Here is a 21495-nt window from a genome sequence, read left to right as displayed (position 1 = left end):
TCTTTTGATATATGAATGAAACCAAAGAAGTTATGTAATTGGCAGCTGTTGTCTGTTTTCCTAACAAACAGCAACTGAAAAGTAGGAAATTAATATCAGTGTTGGCACATTGATACTCTATGCACTGAGCTACATGTAATGCTCCCAATTTCGATTGAAAAGAATGAACCTTTTCCCATTGTTTTCCTGGCGTCTTTAGATATATTTGATCCGTTTGCAACCACTATATCGGAAAGCAAGTCTAGTGGTCCTGATCTTTTTGAAGGCTTGATTAGTCCACACTCCGCATCTACGCCCAATGTATATCCATCAGCTAAAAGTGCCGCACCAGCTACCAACATGGACTTTTTGAATTTGGGTAATGCATGTTTTTGCTTTGCATATTATAAGAATTTGGAGTAAGGTTAGAAGTTTGGTGTTTGGAGTCAATCAGGGATGTATTTTAGCCTAAGCTGTCATGTCCAGGGGGGCAGCAGATCTGCCCAATTGGATGACCAAGACCCCAAACATGTAGTGAGAGAATATTAAGACAATTAATGTTAATATTTAAATTAAAAAGAATAAACATAGCAAATCCCAAAACTGCTCCCTTACAAAAAAAATATTGCAGTTTTTCTGAAGTAATACTGCAGTTTTTTGGACATGAAAAAACTGCAATACTGCATTTGTACTTCACTGTACTGCAGTTTTACTGCACGTTTACTGCACTTTTTTTTTATATTGCAAACCTACAGTTGTACTTCAATGTACTGCAACTTTATTGCATTTGTACTTCCGTACAAAAACAACTGCAGTACAGTGAAGTACAAATGCAGTAAACCTGCAGTAATACTGCAGTAAAAGTGCAGTATTGCAGTTTTTTCATGTCCAAAAAACTGCAGTATTACTTAAGAAAAACTGCAGTAATTTTTTTCGTAAGGGCTAGAAGACCCAATGTGAAACTACAGAGGAATGGAAAATATGGATGGGATAGGGATCCCACTTGTTTGTAACCGTTTTTGGAGGGAAAAAAATGTCTCACATTCAACTGCGCTAACCTATATAAGATGTTTTAACTTTCCTGCAACTCGTTTTTATGATTTAAACTTTAAGAACCTTTAGACCCACAGACCTTCAGTACACTGTCCCACAATCTACAGAATCTTTAGACTAGAATATGGTGTGTGTGTACATATTACCCTTATTGACTGCACTGCATACGATTTCTGAAACACTACCTTTTAATTGATATCAGTGATATTTATAGCTACATGGGTGTAACCATATTATTCTGATTATAGTACTAAACATGTCGATGAAGCCAACTAAGACCTTTTGTTTCTATTTGTAAGATAATTTATCAACCCCACAAGTAAAAATGGTTTCATCTGCAAGCAATCCAGACCTTCTGAGTGGATGGAATTCATGGGAAGAACCTTCGGGGAACAACAATTTTTTCATCCCACAAACTAAAAAAAGTGCTTTTGAAGGTATGTAAACGTATTTTCTTTTAAGACAATGAGTGCATTTACAATCTACGCATGTTTGTTCTGTGTGTGAGTGTATATATACAATCAATATGTATGATTGAGCATTCCCTTCGGCGGTGTCGCCGATATCCACCAGAAAGACTCGAAGAGCAGAGACCTAGATGGGATCTCTGATTGATCTCCTGTTGGCTAATCACAGGTACTGTGACCAGCAATGGAGCCCTGCTTCCTGATTATTTGTGTTATTAAAGCAGGTGAGATCAGAGGTAAAAGGGAGAGAAACAAAGATTCCTTTTATTCCAAAAAATGGGGACAAAAAAGCTTTAGGGAGTCCAGTGATGTCACAATGACATCATTGGCATTCACAAGATACAAGAGAGATCCCAACCATTTTGCTCTGGGAAAAGTGCAAAAAAAATGAGAAAACAAAATTACAAAAAAATGTCCTTTAATACCTATAACAAGTGGAAAATGTATTAAAAAAACAAAACAAAACAAAAAAACCCTTTGCTATGAGGTATTACTGTAATCAGAGAATGTTGTCAACCAAAGACTTTATTATTGTATGTAGAAAAAATGCTATGCAAAAATGCAAGTAAATTTTTGTTAGTTTGTTAGTGTAGATTTTATCATACTGGCACTAATATGTTTTATGTGCTTCTGTGATTTCAAAGGAATGTACTGCCTGTCTTCCAAAAAATATCTGTTTTGTGTTGGTACATCAAATATGAAAAGGGCAATTGTGGTTTAACAAACATGGTAAAAATAGCAAAAAAGAGCTCCAGACTTTAGAGTAAGAAAAACCTAGGGGTTAATAGCTTGTATATGAGCAAAATCCTCCTCTTACAGGCACTCTCAACTTCTTATACCCACTGCCATTTACATTCCGGTCTACCGATAATCCTCACAATTAAATTTTACAGAAAAATGACAGCTCTAATTAAAGTAACCATAGTCAAATCATGTTATTGTTGCAGTGTAATGTGACTTTCTTTCTTTTATGATCCAGGCCCAGCTTTTACTTCCACAAGTCAATTGAGTACATCTTCGAGTGCATCATTTAACCAAGCAAAGTCCTCAAATTTTGACCCATTTGCTGATCTTGACAACCTTAGTTCTTCTATTCAAGGTAACCTAGCTACGCAAATATAACCAGTGCCTATAAAATAGCACTGTAACTATGGGTTGCATGGTATAGTATATCTCAGGGGCGTCCAACCTGCGGCCCTCCAGCTGCTGCAGGACTACATCTCCCATCCTCCTCAGCCAGCCCCTTAGCTGAAAGAGCATTATGGGAGATGTAGGTTGGACACACCTGGTATGTATGTTATCTCCTGGATCAAAATATTCCATTCCTGTTTAGATCTACCCCCACACACTTTTGTAATTCACTTACCTTGCTAAAATCGTGTGGTGGGAGTGCAGGGCCTCTATCACTCTGCTCCGTCATGGTGGGTGCGGTTTCACTGCCGAGCACCGGGATATCATGTCATATTCCGGCGCTCAGCATGAAGCTCCACTACCGAGACCGAGACAGTCAGGGCAGCGCCGAAACGGTGGTGGCAGGGAGCGGAGAAGACATAGAGGCACCAAGCAGTTACTGAAGATTTTTTCATGAACGAACCGCTTGGGGCCCTTCTCTCTCCTGTGCTCTAAAAGGTCTGGCTATAAGACTAAGATCCAGATCCCCCGCAGCTCTGCAGGGACCCGGATCTTCCTCTCTGGCAGCTGGTGGACGTCTGCACGATGCGCGCAGACAACCTCCGCAGCTTCTATAAGCGACGGCGTGACGGCTTTCCAGTGCTTAGTAATAGAAGATCCGGTGGAAGTCCTGGGTAGCAGAGGAGGTTGTCTGCGATGGGTGCAGACGTCCACCAGCTGCCCCCACTTGACACTTGGAGCACGGAGGACAAATCTAAGAATGCATTGGTAAGTCGAGGGGGGGGGGCACATATCGAGGGGTATATAAGGCATACCAGGGTGCAAATAGGGGGTATAAGGCAAATCTGGGGGGCAGTGTAGCAAGCCTGGGGGGGCAGATGTACATAACTGTTGCAGTTTGGCAAATAAAAGAATAAAAAAAATGCATCTTTCTCAGTCATAGTTATTAAATATGGAAAAATAGTTTACATGGGAATTAATATTTACTAGTAAAAAAAATTTCTTATAGAGTAGTCTTATATTCAGGCTTTTTTCTAAATTAATAATCACATTTTGGGGGTCGTCTTATAATTAAGCAAATTCGGTAATTGATTGCCTAGGGACTATTTTTTCTGCAGTATCACATCATGACAGTTAAAAGCTTTTGATAGCTGATCTATCTACTACGATAATTTTTTTTATTTTTTTTTATTGACTAAAAAACAAGTGTCAGTACGAATAGGATAGATTTTCTGCATTTGTGCTTGGTCACTTGTTTAATCCACATTTTCAGACAAGTTTAAAGCAATTATGTTTAAGGAGAGTACCTGCAGATCCTGGTCTGTTTTGTCCCTCGGGTTTGATGCGCACTTTCATGCTTTTGCTTTTTACATTTAACATTAAGAGTTTCTGTCCAGATCACATCTATGTTTTCTTGTTAAACTTGATCTCTCCTGATTCATTTAGGATCATCGTCTCAAAAATTACCCCCACGTTCTACTGAGAAGCCATCTCAGAAGTCCAATCCATGGCAAGCAGGAAAACCTCAGACAAGCAGTAACGCATGGCAATCCCAACAGAAGCCCGTCATTCCCTCAAAGCCGAACTATACTGTGAATTTCAGTGTAATTGGAGGGAGAGAGGAAAGGGGCATCAGAGCTCCAGGTTTTGGTGAGCTACTTCTGTTTCCACATAAGTGAAACATCAAAAGTAACTAAACAAACAAACACACAGAAGTAAAAAGTTACAATATGGCCAAATGTCAAGGAATAACAGAAATTATAATTAGAGCAAATGTCCTTGCATAATGCCAGCTCAAATAGGATAGCACATTATCTTAATTTCTGTGTGTGTGTTATGCCACCCTGTTAGTGTAAGGTAAATGTAGCATAGTACCGTATACAAATTGTTTGCTACCATATCACAGTATATTTTTACATTGCAACTTTTCTTCTATATATACTTTGAGGCAGCAATATACTTAACTTCAATACTGCCATCGGCTTCACCCAGGGCAAAGCCCCAAGCCACAGCTGCCGTTCTTACTGCTGAGTTCCAGTATATGGCGTCTGTCTGGATCCATGCTATGAGCCTGTGCTGGTGTAACTTTGTCTGTCGGGGAGATCCAGGATCTCTCATGTAACCAGCCAACTAAGAAGCAGCAACCTGACAGTTGGCCTAGGCCTGAATACGCCCACTGCCTTGGGGTGTAATTTTTCCTGCCCATTTTCCTGTCATTATCTATGTGATTGCCTTATCTGTTATAATTGGTGATTTTTTTCCTTTCTGGTTACTAATTAATTTACTCCCTCATCTGGCTACAGGACCAAAGCCAAAGGTTTCAGAAAGTGACTTTGGGGATCTTCTGTCTAACCAAGGGTTTTCCACAAAATCAGGAAAGCAAGGTCCAAAAACAATTGCTGAAATGAGAAGACAAGAGCTGACCAAGGACATTGATCCATTGAAGCTTAAAGTAGGCACCAGGTTTTACATCTTTCTTGGCCGTGTGTGTGTATATATATATATATATATATATATATATATATATATATATATATATTATACATACATACGTACACAAAAAGGGCTTTATTCACTAAACAGTGAGTTTCAGGTCAAGGATCAAGTAAATTTCTCCCATACAATATACTGACCTGGCTCTGCATAGCTTAATGTGAAGAGATGAGATTCTTCATTTCACTCAACAAATTGGTTTAATGAATCAAAGCAGATATGATTGTTAGATTTCACATTTACATATGTATTAAGTAAATGTTGGTAATAATTTGTATGGGATGTTGAAATCTGTCAAGTGTTTTCTATTTACACTGTAAATGCTGTCCCTATCTTATCCCACACAGAGCTATTGTGCAGCAGTCATTTATATATCTCCAGACCCTGGACTTATTATGCTTCATTCATGATTGTGTTTGTACAGATTTTAGATTGGATTGAAGGGAAGGAGAGAAATATAAGAGCATTGATCTCCACTTTACACACGGTGTTGTGGGAAGGGGAAACAAAATGGAAACCTGTCAACATGGCTGAGCTGGTTACCCCTGAGCAAGTCAAAAAATACTACAGGAAAGCAGTGCTTGTGGTTCACCCTGATAAGGTATGTTTTTTTTTTTTGTTTGTTTTGTTTTTAATTAACATTAGACAAGATGCCCTATAACTATTAAGTGAATGAGCTTTTTTCTGATAGTGTTGTGCAGTTTTCAATTTGTTATAGTTTATATTATAAACATTTTCATTCTGTCTTCAGGCAACAGGACAACCTTATGAACAGTACGCCAAAATGATTTTTATGGAGCTGAACGACGCCTGGTCCGAATTTGAAAATCAAGGATCACGATCCCTTTTTTAAAATGCAGCTGCTCAATGGGTCTGCATTCTTAGTGGAACTGACTGTTTTTGTTTGTCGGTCTGTTTTATTCTCACACATTTTATTCTCCCAAGTACAATGTACTTGTATAAAGAAAACAGCCTATGAAACATTTTTCTTTAATGTCGGGCATATGTCTGTCCCTGTTTTGTAAGTGCATTCCAAGCGACGTACGTAGGGCATTTTCCATTTTTTTTTGTAGGCCAGCATGAGCTGTTCGGTGCAGTTTATGTATCAGACATATAACTCTATTGTTTGATTATGGAATTTTGATCTGACACTTTCTTTCCCTCAACAATCAATGGTAGGTGTACATTTCTCAATTGTAGTAAATACATAATCATTCCCATTGTATTGTACATATAAATAAAACAGTTTTCTTCAAGTCCTTTGTGGTTGGAAGTGAATAACTCCTAATTATAATATTAAGCATGAATGTATATTAAAGGTGCATAACCAATGATGGGTATTCGAAAGGCAGCATCAGCACATGCCTTAAGGGGAAGTCTCATGGGGAAAGAAATATTTTTGTTTCTTCAGCATAAATTACATTGTTGTATAAAGTAATGCAGGTTAGCATTGACAACCTGACTTTGTTCCAATAAACTTTGCTTATATGCAAACCTGAAAGGTGTAATTTGTTTTCAGTCCTTGTTCAGACATTGAGCTTGTTTTCCATGGCAATGCTGAAGAAGTCCCTTTCTCCATAGATATTCATTACTCGGTGTCCGGCTGGCTGATTAAGGCAAAGGCATTCTATTTACCCCTGGCAGTGTGATAAGGAGTCAGGGTGTTTGACTAGTGCAAGTGTCTAATATGGAGCTGCCTGAGGGCCTTATATTATGCGAAAACTAGAACCATTATTGAAAAAAGTATTTCAATCACATATCGGTAATAGTAAACAGTGGGATTTCTCTTTTTAAATAACAGGCCCCCCCAGCAAAGATGAATGTGTGCAACTTTTACTGTCCTCTGCATCCCTCTTACTTCTTTTATAGATACCATTGCTCCATTCCTTTCAGTGTCCACTAGCTTTATCTGTCAGCCCCCATACACTCCGTGTGATCTTTGAAAGCCAATGTCTTCTGCACTCCGGAAGCCTCTCTCATGCACGATCCTACATATACTGTTCTCTTGCTCAGTAGTAGAGACTGGCAGGCAGAGGGAGAGCGTCTGCCCAGTAATTGGCAGAGCATCATCTTTTCCTTCCAGCTTGCTGTTCTTTTTACGCACTCCATTACGTTAGGGATATAATTACCTATTGTTACTTAGTAATCTTTCTTTTTTTCTTTGCCCAACAATGTTTCGCTAAGTTCCATATGAAGGGCATTAACCCCTTAAGGACCAGTTGTTTTTTTGGGGGGTTTTTTGTACCCTTTGTGACCAAGGCTGTTTTAACACTTTTGTGGTGCTTGTGTTTAGCTGTAATTTTCTCCTTTCCCATTAAAAGGGCCCACACAAGTTATATATTGTTTTTTTGCAGGACAAAAAGCGCTTTCTTCAGATTCAATTTTTTAATCATTTCATTTAATTTCCTATATATAAAAAAATATATATATGATTAAAAATTGAAAAACCACTCATCCAAAAAGCTAATGAAAAACTAGAAATAGTTTTTTTGCTTTTTTCTGCAAGTTATTGGGCAATAAGTTACATTTTGCCATGTTTTTTAAATTATTTTTTTTAATATTTCACTAATCACATTGTGATTAGAAAGCTGGGCTCCATTGACTTGCATGGTTGAATCCAGTGCCTGTATTCAGAGTTCTCAGGAAGGCCTTGCCATCGATCGTTGATCACCTCCTACATTCTTTTAAAATGGGTGTCCGCCGTCAAACAGTGTATGGCAGATGTTGGCGTCCTGGGGAAGGGACACACACGGCCCATGTTGCCTATCTCAGTGTTATACAGCAACACTTTAAGCGAAGAAAGTGATTGTAGATTACTTTCTAAGCTTGTTTAATGAAATTACCTCATTGGATGTTACCAGACCGTTTTTGTGTAACGTGCCTGGCCCTTCATTGGTTGTTAAGCGGTTAATGTTCTGGCACATCGTGTTGTCATCGTATTCCGTGTCCTGTCTCACGAGACTGGTGCATTTGGTCAAGAACAGATATATCAGCTTATGCTTCCTACGTTTTTGGAGAGTGCCTTGTGCTGGCACAATTAAGAATTAGGCAATTGCTTCAAGACATGTGGTGACCTTTTGTCCCATCCTGTGTTCCTTTGATGTGAGGACACCATTCTCTGTCGCAGGCAGCTACAGCGACTGAGCCAGTCTCCTGATGACCTCCAGCCAGCAGGTCAGTGGAAGGCTTGGATCTTTCCTGGGACCTAATGGAATTCAGGCTTTACTAGCCTTCCTAGAAAGGCACAAGTCCAGGGAGCGATGGCCTAACAGTCTTCCTCGTCAGGCACTTAGCTCCGAGGCTCAGATTCACCATGGTGTTTTCAGTGCACACAAAACTAGTGAGAAAAAGAATCCTACCTGCAAAATGGATCAGATCTCAACCATGCAACACAAAAAATACACCTGGACTAAAGGAGTGATGGGTGTTGTGCAGTGCTTTGGGCCAGTGGTTTGTGTATACCTGTGGAGAGGGGGTACCTGGGGCTTCAGCACACCCTCTTGCCTGGGGATGGTGGAACCTTCGAAATAGAGATCTTGGCAAAGCGGCAGCGGAGTCATTTCTCACTGTTAATTTCTATTGCCAACTTATATTATATTTATTTTTCCTCAAGAAGACACACTATGGCTTATTTTCAGGGGATGTCTTATTTTTATTAAGTATGGTACAACAATCTACATTTATTCAAAGATAGACCTGACAGGGGGAGCCGACCTTGTTGATGGGGCTGCCCGCACCTTGCCGGTCACCTCCGAAATAGCAGCTGTCACGATGGGGCAGATGAGAAGGGCTGCCCGTCTTCTTTACCGCTCCGCGCCGGTACGTTGCATAACCACGCCTATCACTATGTATTATTTTCGGGGTATGGCTTATATTGCGCAAATGTTTAGAAATCCTGCTACGGCTTATTTTATGGGTATGTCTTATTTTCGGGGAAACAGGGTACTTTTTTTTTTTCGTGGCACCTCTGCAGCTGCCGGAAGCTTCCATTTGTAGTGTTTACACTGACGAACGGCGCAGAAATGTGTTTGTAACTTTTTAACTGTCTTAACTATATGCCCCCTCTGAATACCTTAGTAACAAAAATATCTATGGCATTAACCCGGCAGTACCAATAGAATGGCTTCCCTATTATGTATCGCTATTTCCGGGTTCATGTTAGGCAGACATTTACATTCCCGTTAAATATATGCCCTAAAAAGGCAGTTATTATGAAAACGGAAAATTCCCGACTGCCGTAGAATATTCGTCAATCGATAGCTACCGGCAGGGAGGGGGCGGGGCGTACGTGAAGAACGCCTGTCACGCACGCGTAGTGACGAAATGCGCACGTAAGTTAAACTCCGCCTTCTCCCATAATCCATCGCCTTCCTTAGTGTCACTTAGAGGAGACAAGATGGTTCCACCGGTGCAAGTGTCCCCGCTGATTAAGGTGAGTAATGTTTGTGTCCCGGTTCTGGGCGCGCTCCGAGGAAATGGGGCTGTCTTTCTACCGGCCCGAGGAGCTGCTTTCTGGACTGACCACTGCTGGCTGCTGCGCGGGGCTTGAAGGTGACTCTGAGCCTGCGGCCTTTACACGGAGTGTAGCCCCGGCTCACTTGGTATCTGCCAGCAGGCGCTAACCTGTCACTTGCATTATTATTCGCCCCCTTCGTATTGTGCATGTACCCCAACTCTGTGCGTGTGGCCACTGTCCCAGCCTCTTCAACGTGACCTACCAACATTATAGTTCATCGAGGTGACTGAGGATCTTAAATGGCTCACCCTGGAGTGTAACGTCATAAGGCATTAATGGTAGTATTATACATGTGTGTGTATATGTATGTATTGCCTCTGCTTACTGTAAATGGCGTTTGAGTTTTTCCTGTTGTATATTTGTTTATCCTCTTCTTACTTGACCTTGGTGAACACTTGTAGTGTAAAATAACCTGTAGTAGAGGCACGTATTGACGAAAGATATACAATATAACATAAGGGCGGTATGTGTTCATTCATCCGATTTGCTGTTGGCAAAGGCTGCCTAGCTGACAGTTCTAATTCCCCAGTGATTTCGGTTCTGTATATGAGAGCAACAGCTGCTATTTCTTCATACGGTTACCAACTCTTCCCTTCACTCATGTATTGCATTAAAGGTCCCTATAGTATTCATTAAATATATTGTATGGTGTACACAACCAACATTTCATGTTCATTTCATGTTGCGCTGCATGCATCATATCTATTGGCGCCTTAAAGCTTAGTTTAACTTCAAAACCTTATAGGAACTTTGACTGTAACTACCATGGTTTATTCTTTTCTAGTTTACAAGGTATTCTGCTTTGCTGGTTGGAATTGCTTATGGAAAGAAAAGATATGGTAAGTGCAAAAGGCTGGGGAATGATTGCATAATATATATATATATATATATATATATATATATATATTAGATTTTTACTTTTGGAAGAGAGTTACTTCTCATTGTGGTGAAGTTTCCAGGTAAAGTTTGTTGGACTACTATTAAAACTGCTCTGGCACCTGCTTCTCGGAGCAATATCAGCTGGGCTTTGCGACATAAGAGCGGATGTTTAGTGCTTCTAAAATTGACCGTAGTAATCATGACCTTGACTGGTGAAATGTTGCTTGCTAATCCCAGTCCCTAGATCTTGTATCTGTCTTGGACTATCAGCCATCAAGATGTGTCCACTTGGGTAGAGGAGGATTAATCTCTAATGTAACGAGTGAATTTGTAGGGTCTCCCTGCTTAATAATCTGCTTCTTCTTTAGCCAAGGTTGCAGTAAAAGAACATCAAGGCCATGTACTGCATCTTAATCTTATGTAGGTATTTAGCAGTGCATATTTACTGTATTTCCTCGATTTATAAGATGACCCCCCCCCCCCCCAAATTTTAAATATTAATTTAGGAAAAAAGCCTGAATATAAGACGACACTATAAGGAAAAAGTTTTACTAGTAAAAAATTAACTAACATGTAAACTATTTTTCATATTTAATAAAAACTATGATTGAGAAAAAAGCATTTTGTTTTTATTTCCTTCTATCTTCCAACCTGCCCCCAGCTATGCACATCTGCCTCCCAGATATGCCTTATACCCCCTGATATGCCACTCTGCCTCCCTGATATTCCTTTTAACCTCCTATATGCCACGCTGCCTCCAAAAAGCCCTTATACCCTCCCCCGCCTTACCAGTGCATCCCTAGGCTTCTCCTCATGCTTCAGATTCCCTTGGTGTCTAGAGGGGGCAGCCGGTGGAGGTCTCCACGATGTGCGTAGACAACCTCTGCTGTTGCTGGCACTTCCGCCAGGGCTTCTATGGTGGAGCACCGGAAGGTCATGTGATGCCGGCGCTCTGTCATAGAAGCCCCAGAGGGTGCCGGCAGCAGTGGAGGTTACCAGATAGAAGGATCTGGGTCCCCTGCAGCGCTGCGGGGGATCTTGATCTTGTTCTTGTAGTCAGACCTCTAGTTGAGGTCTGATTAAAAGACGACCTCGAATAAAAGACGATGGTTATTTTTCAGGACATTTACTCGGGGGGGGAACCTCTTATAATCGCGCAAATACGGTAATATGCATGCGATTTATGGCATACGTAACACATCAGTGAAACTAATTCTCCGTCTCATGAATGTTAGGCAAGGCTAAGGGGGGGGGAATTGCAAGGATTATATAATTATTTAGCAATCACACAATTGCTTTTCATTGTAAAATTAATAGTTTTACAAATACTCTGCTGTCTTCATTACCTCAAGTTATAGCAAATGTCACATGTCAAGCACCTCGCTGATATATGAAACCATGTCTGTCACTTTCTTGTGATGTCCAGCATTAGCATCTCTAAAAGCTTCAATGGTAGAATATGCATACTGGACTCAAGAGCCCCGGGGCCTGTGCCGGCTACAAGGGTGCTTTGTAGATGATGTCGTCGAATGTGGAAGAGACCTGCCTCCAGCAGGCTGGGAATGTAAGGGGTGGCTTTTAACCTACACATCTATCTAAACTAAAGGGATGTGCGAGTGACAGCCCAGAATAGGGTGACTTGAATCTGAGCAGAGGTTTCATAACCCCTTTCCACAAGTTCTGTAAGTAATATCTAGCATCAAGTTGGCCTTTATTTTGTGAACTTTGCAGTACACTCCAATAACGTTTTATGGCTTTATATTGTACAGTTATGTATGTGTGATCTATTAGTTTGATGCCTCAATTTCTTCTTTTGTCCAAATTACGGCATATTTCACTAAATCATATAGCAATGTAGAAAATCCAAGTCTCTCTCTAGCCTTTCCTACTGTCTGCTTTCACATATTTCTGGTTTTGTTTAACACGGTGATATATTCTTTGCTTACAGACTATTTAAAACCAGTTGCTGAAGAGGAAAGGAGGATAGAAGCTGAAGAAAAAGCCAAGCGTGAGGAGGCAGAACGAATTGCAAAGGAGTTCGCAGCAGGTATCAGTCTTTTGCGGGATTAGCGTATGAGTGTGTGGTTTTGAACGTCCATATTCTAGTGATGCCGCCACCTTTTTAAGACAAGATTATTGCCCTTCTCACCCTGCCTCAAAACAAAGCAGAAAGCAAAAAAGTTAGTAAGAGAAATGTTTTATTAGTAAAATATTTTCATCCCTATATTTGTGTAGCCTGCTGCTGCCTGTAGAGGTAAAAAAAATTGTGGAATTTCAGGCTGCCTCTGGTACGTGAATAGTCAGCAGCAACTGTTTTAATCCAGTGGTTAGTATCTGTGCAGTGTTTTGCGTAAATACTACATATCAAGGAGTTGTGCCCTATTTATTTTATGCTTTTGTGACTGGTTCCTTTAGGACTTCCCTGTTTTTATTTTTGTATGCTATGCCTCATTTGAGCAAGAAGGCAAAAACCTAGGTGTAGAACATATTTCAGAAACGCACATCTCAGATGTCAGAAAAAAGGCTTATAGAGTGCATGTATTTAATGCTTTAGGTCATAGTATATTAAAATCATGTTTCACGATTTTTGTTTTCTTTCTTCTAGCAAATGATGACACCATTTTGAAATAGGCTTTCAGTTGTCGTCCAACATTATTCCCAAGAACACAACAATGGATGGAATATTGTGGTTTTTCACTTCAAATCCATAATTCTTGTCACTGAACTGATTATTAAATGTAATGTATGTTGAAATACGAAAAATAAAGTTTAAAAATAGCATGTTTTGGCTCACTTATTTAGAGACAGAGTTGTGCATGGCATTTTAACATGCACAATTAAGCCCGTATTACCGTATTTGCTCGATTATAAGACAAGGTTTTTTCCAGAGCAAATGCTGACTAAGATCCAGATCCCCGCAACAATGCAGGGGACCTGGATCCTCCTGGAACCCCCCCCCCAACTTACCTGTGCCTCTGAGTCCCCGGTGCGTAGTCCGGGCAGCGTGTAGAGCTCTAAGCGATTCGCGTAGACAACTTCCGCTGCAGCCGGGAGGGGGTGCGGTTAGCAGCGGGGGTTGTCTGCGTCCATTGCGCAGACCTTCCCCCGACTGTCAGAGATCAGAGTTCCCTTCAAATTGTTCATAGTTTACATGAATTAACATTTACTGGTAAAACTTTTTTCCTATAGGGTCGTCTTTTATATTCAGGCTTTTTCTTTTTTTCCTAAATTCAGATTCTGGGGGGTCGTCTTATAATCGAGCAAATACGGTACTCTGAATGATGACACAAGTCTTCGTCTTGAATAGTATGTCAGCTGTTCATTGCCTATGCAGAAAATGTGAACATTAAAACCATGTTAATGAAAATGCAGTTTGAATTACAGTGCATGCATCAAACAGTCAATAGACTATTGGGTATGCATAATGTGGGTCAGAAGTTGGCAAACACAAAGGACTCTTGCAGTTTTCAGTCTAATAAAAACTGGTATTTAATAGAAATAATCATGGGGTGGGAAAGATGCCTTACCCAAGACGGGGAAACTCTGCTGTTCTGGAAGTATGCAGACAGATGTCTCTCCTGCTGGGTCCCTTTGGCATTGATAGTTGTGTGCTAGTATTATGAGTCATGCATTGGTGATTGATTAGTTATTGCAGACCCCCACTTTATTCAGTGTTATGCCAAGCTCTAGACTTTGGAAAGATTGGTTATACGGGGAATGTCATTTACTTTATGCATTGAATTACATTACAAGATTCACGCAATACATCAGAGGGGTTACTCCCCTGCAATAAAACATGCAATGGACAATGTTTGCAATGGAGCAAGAGACCAAACAGCCTTTCAAAGCTTGTTCCACTTTACAAGGTAATTCATTAGTGCAAAATTAAGGAATTGGTTTTGGGTCAGGGCAAAATGAGGGATCATAGACTCAATACTATATGCAGATGATACCCAAATCTACCTGTCTTCTCCTGATCTCTCTCCATCTCTCCTGTCCCGTGTTACCAATTGCTTGTCTGCTATTTCTTCATGGATGTCACAACACTACCTGAAACTTAATCTTTCTAAAACTGAACTCATTATCTTCCCTCCCTCCATCTCCACTCCACTACCTGAATTCTCTATCACCATTAACACGACTATCTCTCCTACTAACCAGGCCCGATGCCTTAGGGTCATCCTTGACTCAAACCTCTCCTTCATCCCTCACATTCAGTCCCTCGCCAGATCCTGCCGCTTGCACCTAAAAAACATCTCTCGTATCCGCCCATTCCTCACCCAAGAATCCACAAAAACCCTGGTTCATTCCCTTATTTCCCGTCTTGACTACTGCAACACTCTTCTGGTTGGCATTCCACTGTCTCAACTCTCTCCTACAGTCTGTCCTAAATGCAGCTGCTAGGCTCATCTTCCTTGCACGTCGCTCCTCTTCTGCTTCCCCCCTCTGTGAAACCCTCCACTGGCTCCCAATTACCTTTAGAATTAAATTTAAGATCCTGGTACTGACATATAAGGCCATCCATAATACTGCTCCTCCGTACATTTCTGACCTCATTAGCAAATACTCTCCTACTCGATCCCTACGTTCCTCCCATGGGCTAAGGCTCTCCTCCTCACTCATCAACTCTTCCTTTTCCCGTGTACAAGATTTCACTCGAGTTGCCCCATATCTCTGGAATCTACTCCCAAGGAACCTTCAGCATTCACCCTCCCTCCCGACATTCAAGAAACATCTAAAAACCCACTTCTTCAGAGAAGCATACCATCTTAGCTGCTAGAACTTCCTTGTCGTTGATACAACCACCACACTATCTCTCACCCTTTCTCTATGCCTTATGTTTGTCACCCCATTTCCCTCTAGATTGTAAACTTGCGAGCAGGGCTCTCTCCACCAAATGTATCGGTTTGTCTTAGTCTGTCAATTCTTGTCTTGTCATATCCCTTGAATTTATGTATTGTATTAAGCGCTGCGTAAACTGTTGGTGCTATATAAATAAAGGATAATAATAATAATAATACACAAGCCATGTTTTCCGGAAGGATGGGTTTTGATATATATATTTTTATGTTGCATATTTATATTGTTAATATGGTGTCAAAGCAGAGTTTGGTATGGGTGTTCCTTTAGTTCCCTTCGGTTGTTTCCTTTCTTAGCCAGGCTATGAGCAGTAAGAGGCAGTACTAGCCTGAGCCGAAGCTAGAAGGCCCATGCATGGAGACAGTATAGTGTCGCAAATACAGGCACGTTTATTTATGTTGTCGTGTGATGCCGTCAGTACTGTTTCAATCTCCCAAGTGCCTTCTAAATCGTGAGAACTAGCTTTTCAAACAGAAGAGGAAAAGGGGAAGGGGGGTTACCAATGTGAAACATATAAATAAATGAAAAGGCTACTGTTAGGTTAACATCAAAAGGATATACAACTATGGTGGGAGTTCCGCATTAAAGCATTTATATTATTGCCTGCATGAAGATACGGCATTTAGTCAAAAAGGGTCAGAAACAAAAATGTATTTGGAGACTGCAACAGAGCTGGTCATTTTTAATGGTTATGGGTGACTTACATACAAACCTAAGTAAGGTGTCATCCTATTGACTATTAGTAGATACAGTGTTTTAACTAAACAGCTCTAAGTTTCGCTTTTTTGGAACTTTCCAGCCTGTGTGATCTATTGAGGAGGTACAGTGAGTAGATTTATGTTGATTGAAATATGTAAATTGATTTTGAATTAATTTCCTTTCAATAATTGTCCACCTTGAAGGGCCTGATCTTGTAGAAGAAGTGTTTCATTGTCATTTTTATGCTGATGATTCATTAAAGGTGAATGTGGTGCTTTTTTGGCTTTACCCTTTAGCAACCAATAGAATGTTCCTGGGGATTGTACCATTTGTGTTGGTTATAATGAGTGAGAGATCACTTTTCAGCCTGCCACTAAATCATTTGTTTTATACATAAACCCAGCAAGTTAAAATTAGGTTAGATATGTTGTATAGGTTTACATTATGCATCAAGAGTGTATAGGACCTTAAAGTTCTTGGAATGTAATTAAAAGCGAAGCAGGCTTGGGACTATACTGTCTCATCTAGAATAGAATAAATTGGTAGATATTGCCAGGTGATACTCTGTATGCCCACTTAGATTATATCACACATTACTGAAAGTAAATTAAAATATCCCTTTGAGAGACTACGGAGGACAAAATTAATTATGCCTTTCTATTAAGCTTGAGCTGTGTACGAGTAACTCAAGGGATGAATTCTCAGGAATTAAAATGTAAGCAAAGGTATGAGACATTCATTATTTTTTTTTTTAACACAACCACACGTGCCTTGATATTGAATATTTCTCATCCTCTCCTGGGCGTAACCATTTAAATAATTTGAAGATTGTGTTTATGACAAATGCATGCCATTAATCTTTAATTAGTACCTGAGGATGCTATAATTATTAGCCTTCGTTAATGAACCAAAGACATAATAGAACACTAAACAATGTAGAGTCTCTACACCTGCGGTTGATCTGGAAAAAATCTCATGTTGAAAAATATTCTTAAAGCGACAAATAGTAATATGCACTGAGAATAATAAACTGTTATGAGTTTTACACACTGACTCTTTAGCATATGATATGAACTCTTATGAAAGTACTAACGCTGATCCATAGGGTTCATTCAAATGGCAGAAATTTGTATGGTAGTTTGTCTTGAGTTTTGTTCTGTTCTGGTTTTACTAACATAGAATTATGGCAACTTACCTATTAATATACAAAACTACAAAAATGAGTTGCCTAAAATGGTCATGAAAATTATGAAAAAGGTTTCTACCTAGTTTTAACCACCAGATGGCAAACACTGCGTGAAAAAAAAACAAAACGCTTCTCTCAATTCACCACCAGATGGCGCACTGCATATTGACATTCACTGAATTGTATGTTTTGCGTTTACCACTAGATGGCGAACTTTGTAAATTGAGCGATAGCGTTACAAAACTACAGTATCTGCTCATTAATCTGGGGAGCTGGGATATCATGTATTCTGTTGATGTTGTGAAACGGTATAAGTAACGCTTTTATAACGTGGAAATAGTCATCATGTTTATCTGTCACCCTGTGAGTGAGGTACTGCACTGAGAACAGACAAACCGTTATTTCCACCCCCTTCTGTACTACACACTATAAATCCTTTGTTTAATTCTCTACCCACTCTTCATCATGTGATGCTCCGGGTTCCGCTATGAATGACAAGTGTGTGTCTCTTAATAGTAAGTGACCTCTGACATGGTGGCTTAGTGTCTCATCTCGAAAAAAATGGGTTCTGTCTGATTACATTGCATAAAGCCCTTCAAAGTAAGCGTGTCGCTCGCTTGCTGACTCATCCTCCCAACTCACGATGTATTTTCTTGGTGAACACAAACTAAAATCAGTTGTGAAAGTGGTGGAATCACCATAGCAACCAATGTAATGTTTCTACCAACTGGCCCACTTTTTCACCCGTTTGCTCCAGAAACGCTCTTCACCCATAACTGTCGGGGGATTGCCATTTCATAACATCCATATAACTAATGTACATATTGCCTTTCTCTGCAGCAGGCACTTCAATGATGATACTTATATCTTCATGCTTAAGTGCATGTTGTAGCACATGCTACCTCAACTGTCTGCACAAATGAGTTAAGCAGCATCCATTTGCTAGTATGTGCAGATGGGGATGCTACAATATGGACAGATAAAACAACTGTAATAATAAAATTATATCAACAAACATGACCGGAAGAGTTGTTTTATTGTAGGATTATATTGCTAATGGGATGCCTTTATCTTTTTTTTTCATTGAATAATTAGTGCCAACAAAGCACTGATAACAATGAATGTATGCACCGATCTGCATGCAGTAAAATACACTGTAGCCTCTGAAAAATGGACACCATCATTCCATGGGCGCCACACTCCAGGGGGCACTACCGCCGCCGCGGGGTCCGCAGCCGGCGCTCAGCTGTGAAGTGCGCACCACGGGAAGACAGACGCCTCCCGCTCCCACCGCTGGACTCAACAAGGTAAGTAAGGGGAAGGGTCAGAGGGGGGGTGGTCAGTGAGAAGGAGCAGAGGTGGTAGATAGTGATACAGGGGGATAGATAGTGAGAAAGGGGAGTTTTGTTACAAGTTTTTATTCCTTTCTTTTTTTGGGTTGGGGGGGCGCCAGAGGAGTAGTCTGCACAGGGCGCCAGAACACCTAAGGCCAGCTCTGGAAAGTGTCATGGTATAAGTCAGGAGACTACACACTAATCATATTTACTATTACAGGTAGGCTCATGAGAGGCCAGTCCATCCATTGCGCAGTATTTGAAGATTAATTATGACCCCCAAACTGCTGGCGTGGACTGGCCATTTTGCAACCTGGGCCAATGGTCGATGGTACTGCACCCTTGCATTTTCTTGTGCCAATGCAGATCTGATCCTTCAGTTCTGTCCACTGGCTGGAAACATGCGGCTGCATGTATCCTGCACAGGGGCGGGCTAGCAGAGGGGCAATTGTGCCCTGGGCTGACCCAAAATCCAATGCTTAAATTCATGCTATGTTAAACAGAATACCAGAAGAACTATAATTGGTACTCAAATCACAGTTTGCTTAGGGTGGACCATTTCCTTCACTGACACACCTACATCCGGATCTTGAGTACTGACAGTATAACTTCCGTTTAGACAGCTTAAAATGTCTAACATGGGCGCAGTAATAACGTGCACTAATGGTAGTTTGGTGATTGCGTAACATTTCACTGCCAAAATAATAACCTGTAGTGATGGTGGAGCTATGTACTAACACACTAGCAATCTTAATTACTGTCATGTCAACCACGTTGGCTAGAACAACACACCTCCTAGGAATGTTAGACAAAAATACGATTTTGCCCAAAAATACATTGCACCGCCTATATGTTCCATTTTTTCCATGAAAATGCCCCACATGATTATACGTTAGTGTAACATTCTGTTTCAGATATGTGTTACTTTGCATAACATTCTGTGTCCATGAGTGTTGAGTTGCTAGAACAAAGTCTACCGTGTAAGTATGTGTATGTGTGTGTGTGTGTGTGTGCTGGACCAGTCACCTTCAGGGTGTCTTTAAGTAATATTATGCACGGCAAGCTAATAAGAGACCATGATATCACTCTAAATAGCTAAAACTGGTTGGCCATTCAGGTGACTAATCTCTAGCTGTTATGTGATATAGATGGAACAATAAATATTGCCTTTTACATAAAATGAGGAGCTAAAGTAGTACAATTCCTATTAAGATTGCTAGATTACAAACTCGTCTGAGCAGGGCTCTCCTTAGTTAAATTGTTATGTTATGCACTAATTGTTATGTCCTGCAGAATATGATGCTGATATCTAAAACAATGATAATAATGCAAATAACTTGAGGGGGGGTGATGGAAAAATCGGTGAACTCTTGAATGACTGGATTAGGTCTTACTTATGAGAAACACCAACTGGGTTTACAGTATGCATGTCAGGCATGGTAAATGTTTATATTTAGCATGGAGGGACATTATCACGCTAGAGGCCCAATAAAATAGTTCCCCAAACCATAATGGGCATAATACTGTGTAGTCTAATGGCCAATGGCCAAAATGTACTGCATAAAAGGATAGTAAATGCTACCTAAAGCCCTTATTACTGTAGATACTGCTGTCTATATGATGAGTATGAGGAAGAAGTAGCCCAAAATCCCTAAATTAGAGCGGCCCAGGGGACAATCAGACATCATTGATATACTGTTCTTATTTTAAGTGCGTAAACACAATTTCATATGTTTATTTAGTATACTGAAATGCCATATGTGGTATCTGTGAAAAACCGACAGATATTCTTTATATAAGAATTACCTCAACCCAAGAGCCAGGACTACCCACATGGGCTATATATATTGGTTACAAAATGTATTTGTTACGGTTTTGAATACAGTCCTTGCCTCAAGACGTCTTTGTTACTATTCTTCTTTCCCGCACTTTCCAATTAAACACCTAGATAATTTGTCGCAAACACCGGACTGCTTTACCCTCACAGTGTGGGACGCTAGGCGGTTGCTGTTGGACATTATATTATATATATATTTATGTATATACAGTATGGCTGACCTCCCGATAAACCTGCAGCAGTCTAACCTAATTGTAACAAGCGTTTAATCCCTCAAAATTAACAAGCGCATACATACACCCAGTGCCGGGTTCCAGCAGGGTCACGCCAGGCTTATGACCCAATTCCTTTTAGGGACAGGTTTCCACGTCCTGAAATACCGTGCTTGACCTCAGGTGAATAGGGCACCACTGGCCCCACACACCCTATTGGATAGGGCATCATATTGGGTGACAGCCCACCGTGAGCCTAGTATAAACCTACTCACCATTGCCATTATTATTTTAGAATTATTATTATTACTACTACTACTACTACTGCTGCTTCTATTGCATGCACCCCTTTCTTATTTTCTTCTTTAAAATGTAGCTTGTAGCATGGCGGCGTCATGGTGTTTTTATAGCAGCAAGTGATAATAATAATTCTTCAGGAAAAACCAACGTTAACCCCTTTAACGCTTGGCAGCTGAACACCAAAGTAAATGACAATGAATTGTATGTTTATTGCTATGCTTTCTAACACCGTGAAATGATTTAAACACAACGGATGTGCATCAGAAAGCGCGTCCACTCAGTCCCACGGATGCTACTGCAGGTTGTATGCCCGTCAATTGATGCAGCCCCGCACTGACAGAGAAATTCTGGCTCCTCCAATGGGAAGTGAGCCAGCAAATGTTTGGGCCCGCCCCTTTGTCGGAACACATAAAGCGCCGGGGAAGCCTGAGAGAGACTGTGAGATCGGCAGAGGCACCGGGTACCCTGTTTGTGTTGGGAGCACTGGAAGGAAACGTCGGGAAACCCTTTGGATTACTCGCTTCACATTTTCAGCATTTATAGGACGGT

The 21495-nt window shown here is 40.5% G+C and overlaps 1 protein-coding gene across 1 annotated transcript in view; it reads left to right on the top strand.

The window, feature by feature from the left end:
• LOC149289442 (cyclin-G-associated kinase-like) overlaps positions 1-5976 on the top strand; it is a 42898-nt gene extending 36922 nt beyond the window's left edge. Inside the window, exons 22-28 of the mRNA XM_089490574.1 lie at positions 200-358; positions 1332-1469; positions 2479-2598; positions 4077-4280; positions 4934-5082; positions 5548-5724; positions 5875-5976. Of these exons, the coding sequence (XP_089346700.1) occupies positions 200-358; positions 1332-1469; positions 2479-2598; positions 4077-4280; positions 4934-5082; positions 5548-5724; positions 5875-5976 (1049 nt within the window). The remainder of the gene's footprint in view (positions 1-199; positions 359-1331; positions 1470-2478; positions 2599-4076; positions 4281-4933; positions 5083-5547; positions 5725-5874) is intronic.
• The last annotated feature ends 15519 nt before the right edge of the window (positions 5977-21495 follow it).

Source organism: Sceloporus occidentalis, unplaced genomic scaffold (genome assembly GCF_023333645.1).
Source record: "Sceloporus occidentalis isolate IW3139 unplaced genomic scaffold, rSceOcc1.0.p SCAF_45, whole genome shotgun sequence".
Taxonomy (NCBI): Eukaryota; Metazoa; Chordata; class Lepidosauria; order Squamata; family Phrynosomatidae; genus Sceloporus; species Sceloporus occidentalis.
Note: the sequence above shows the minus strand (reverse complement) of the source record. Positions and strands in the feature narration are given on the sequence as shown.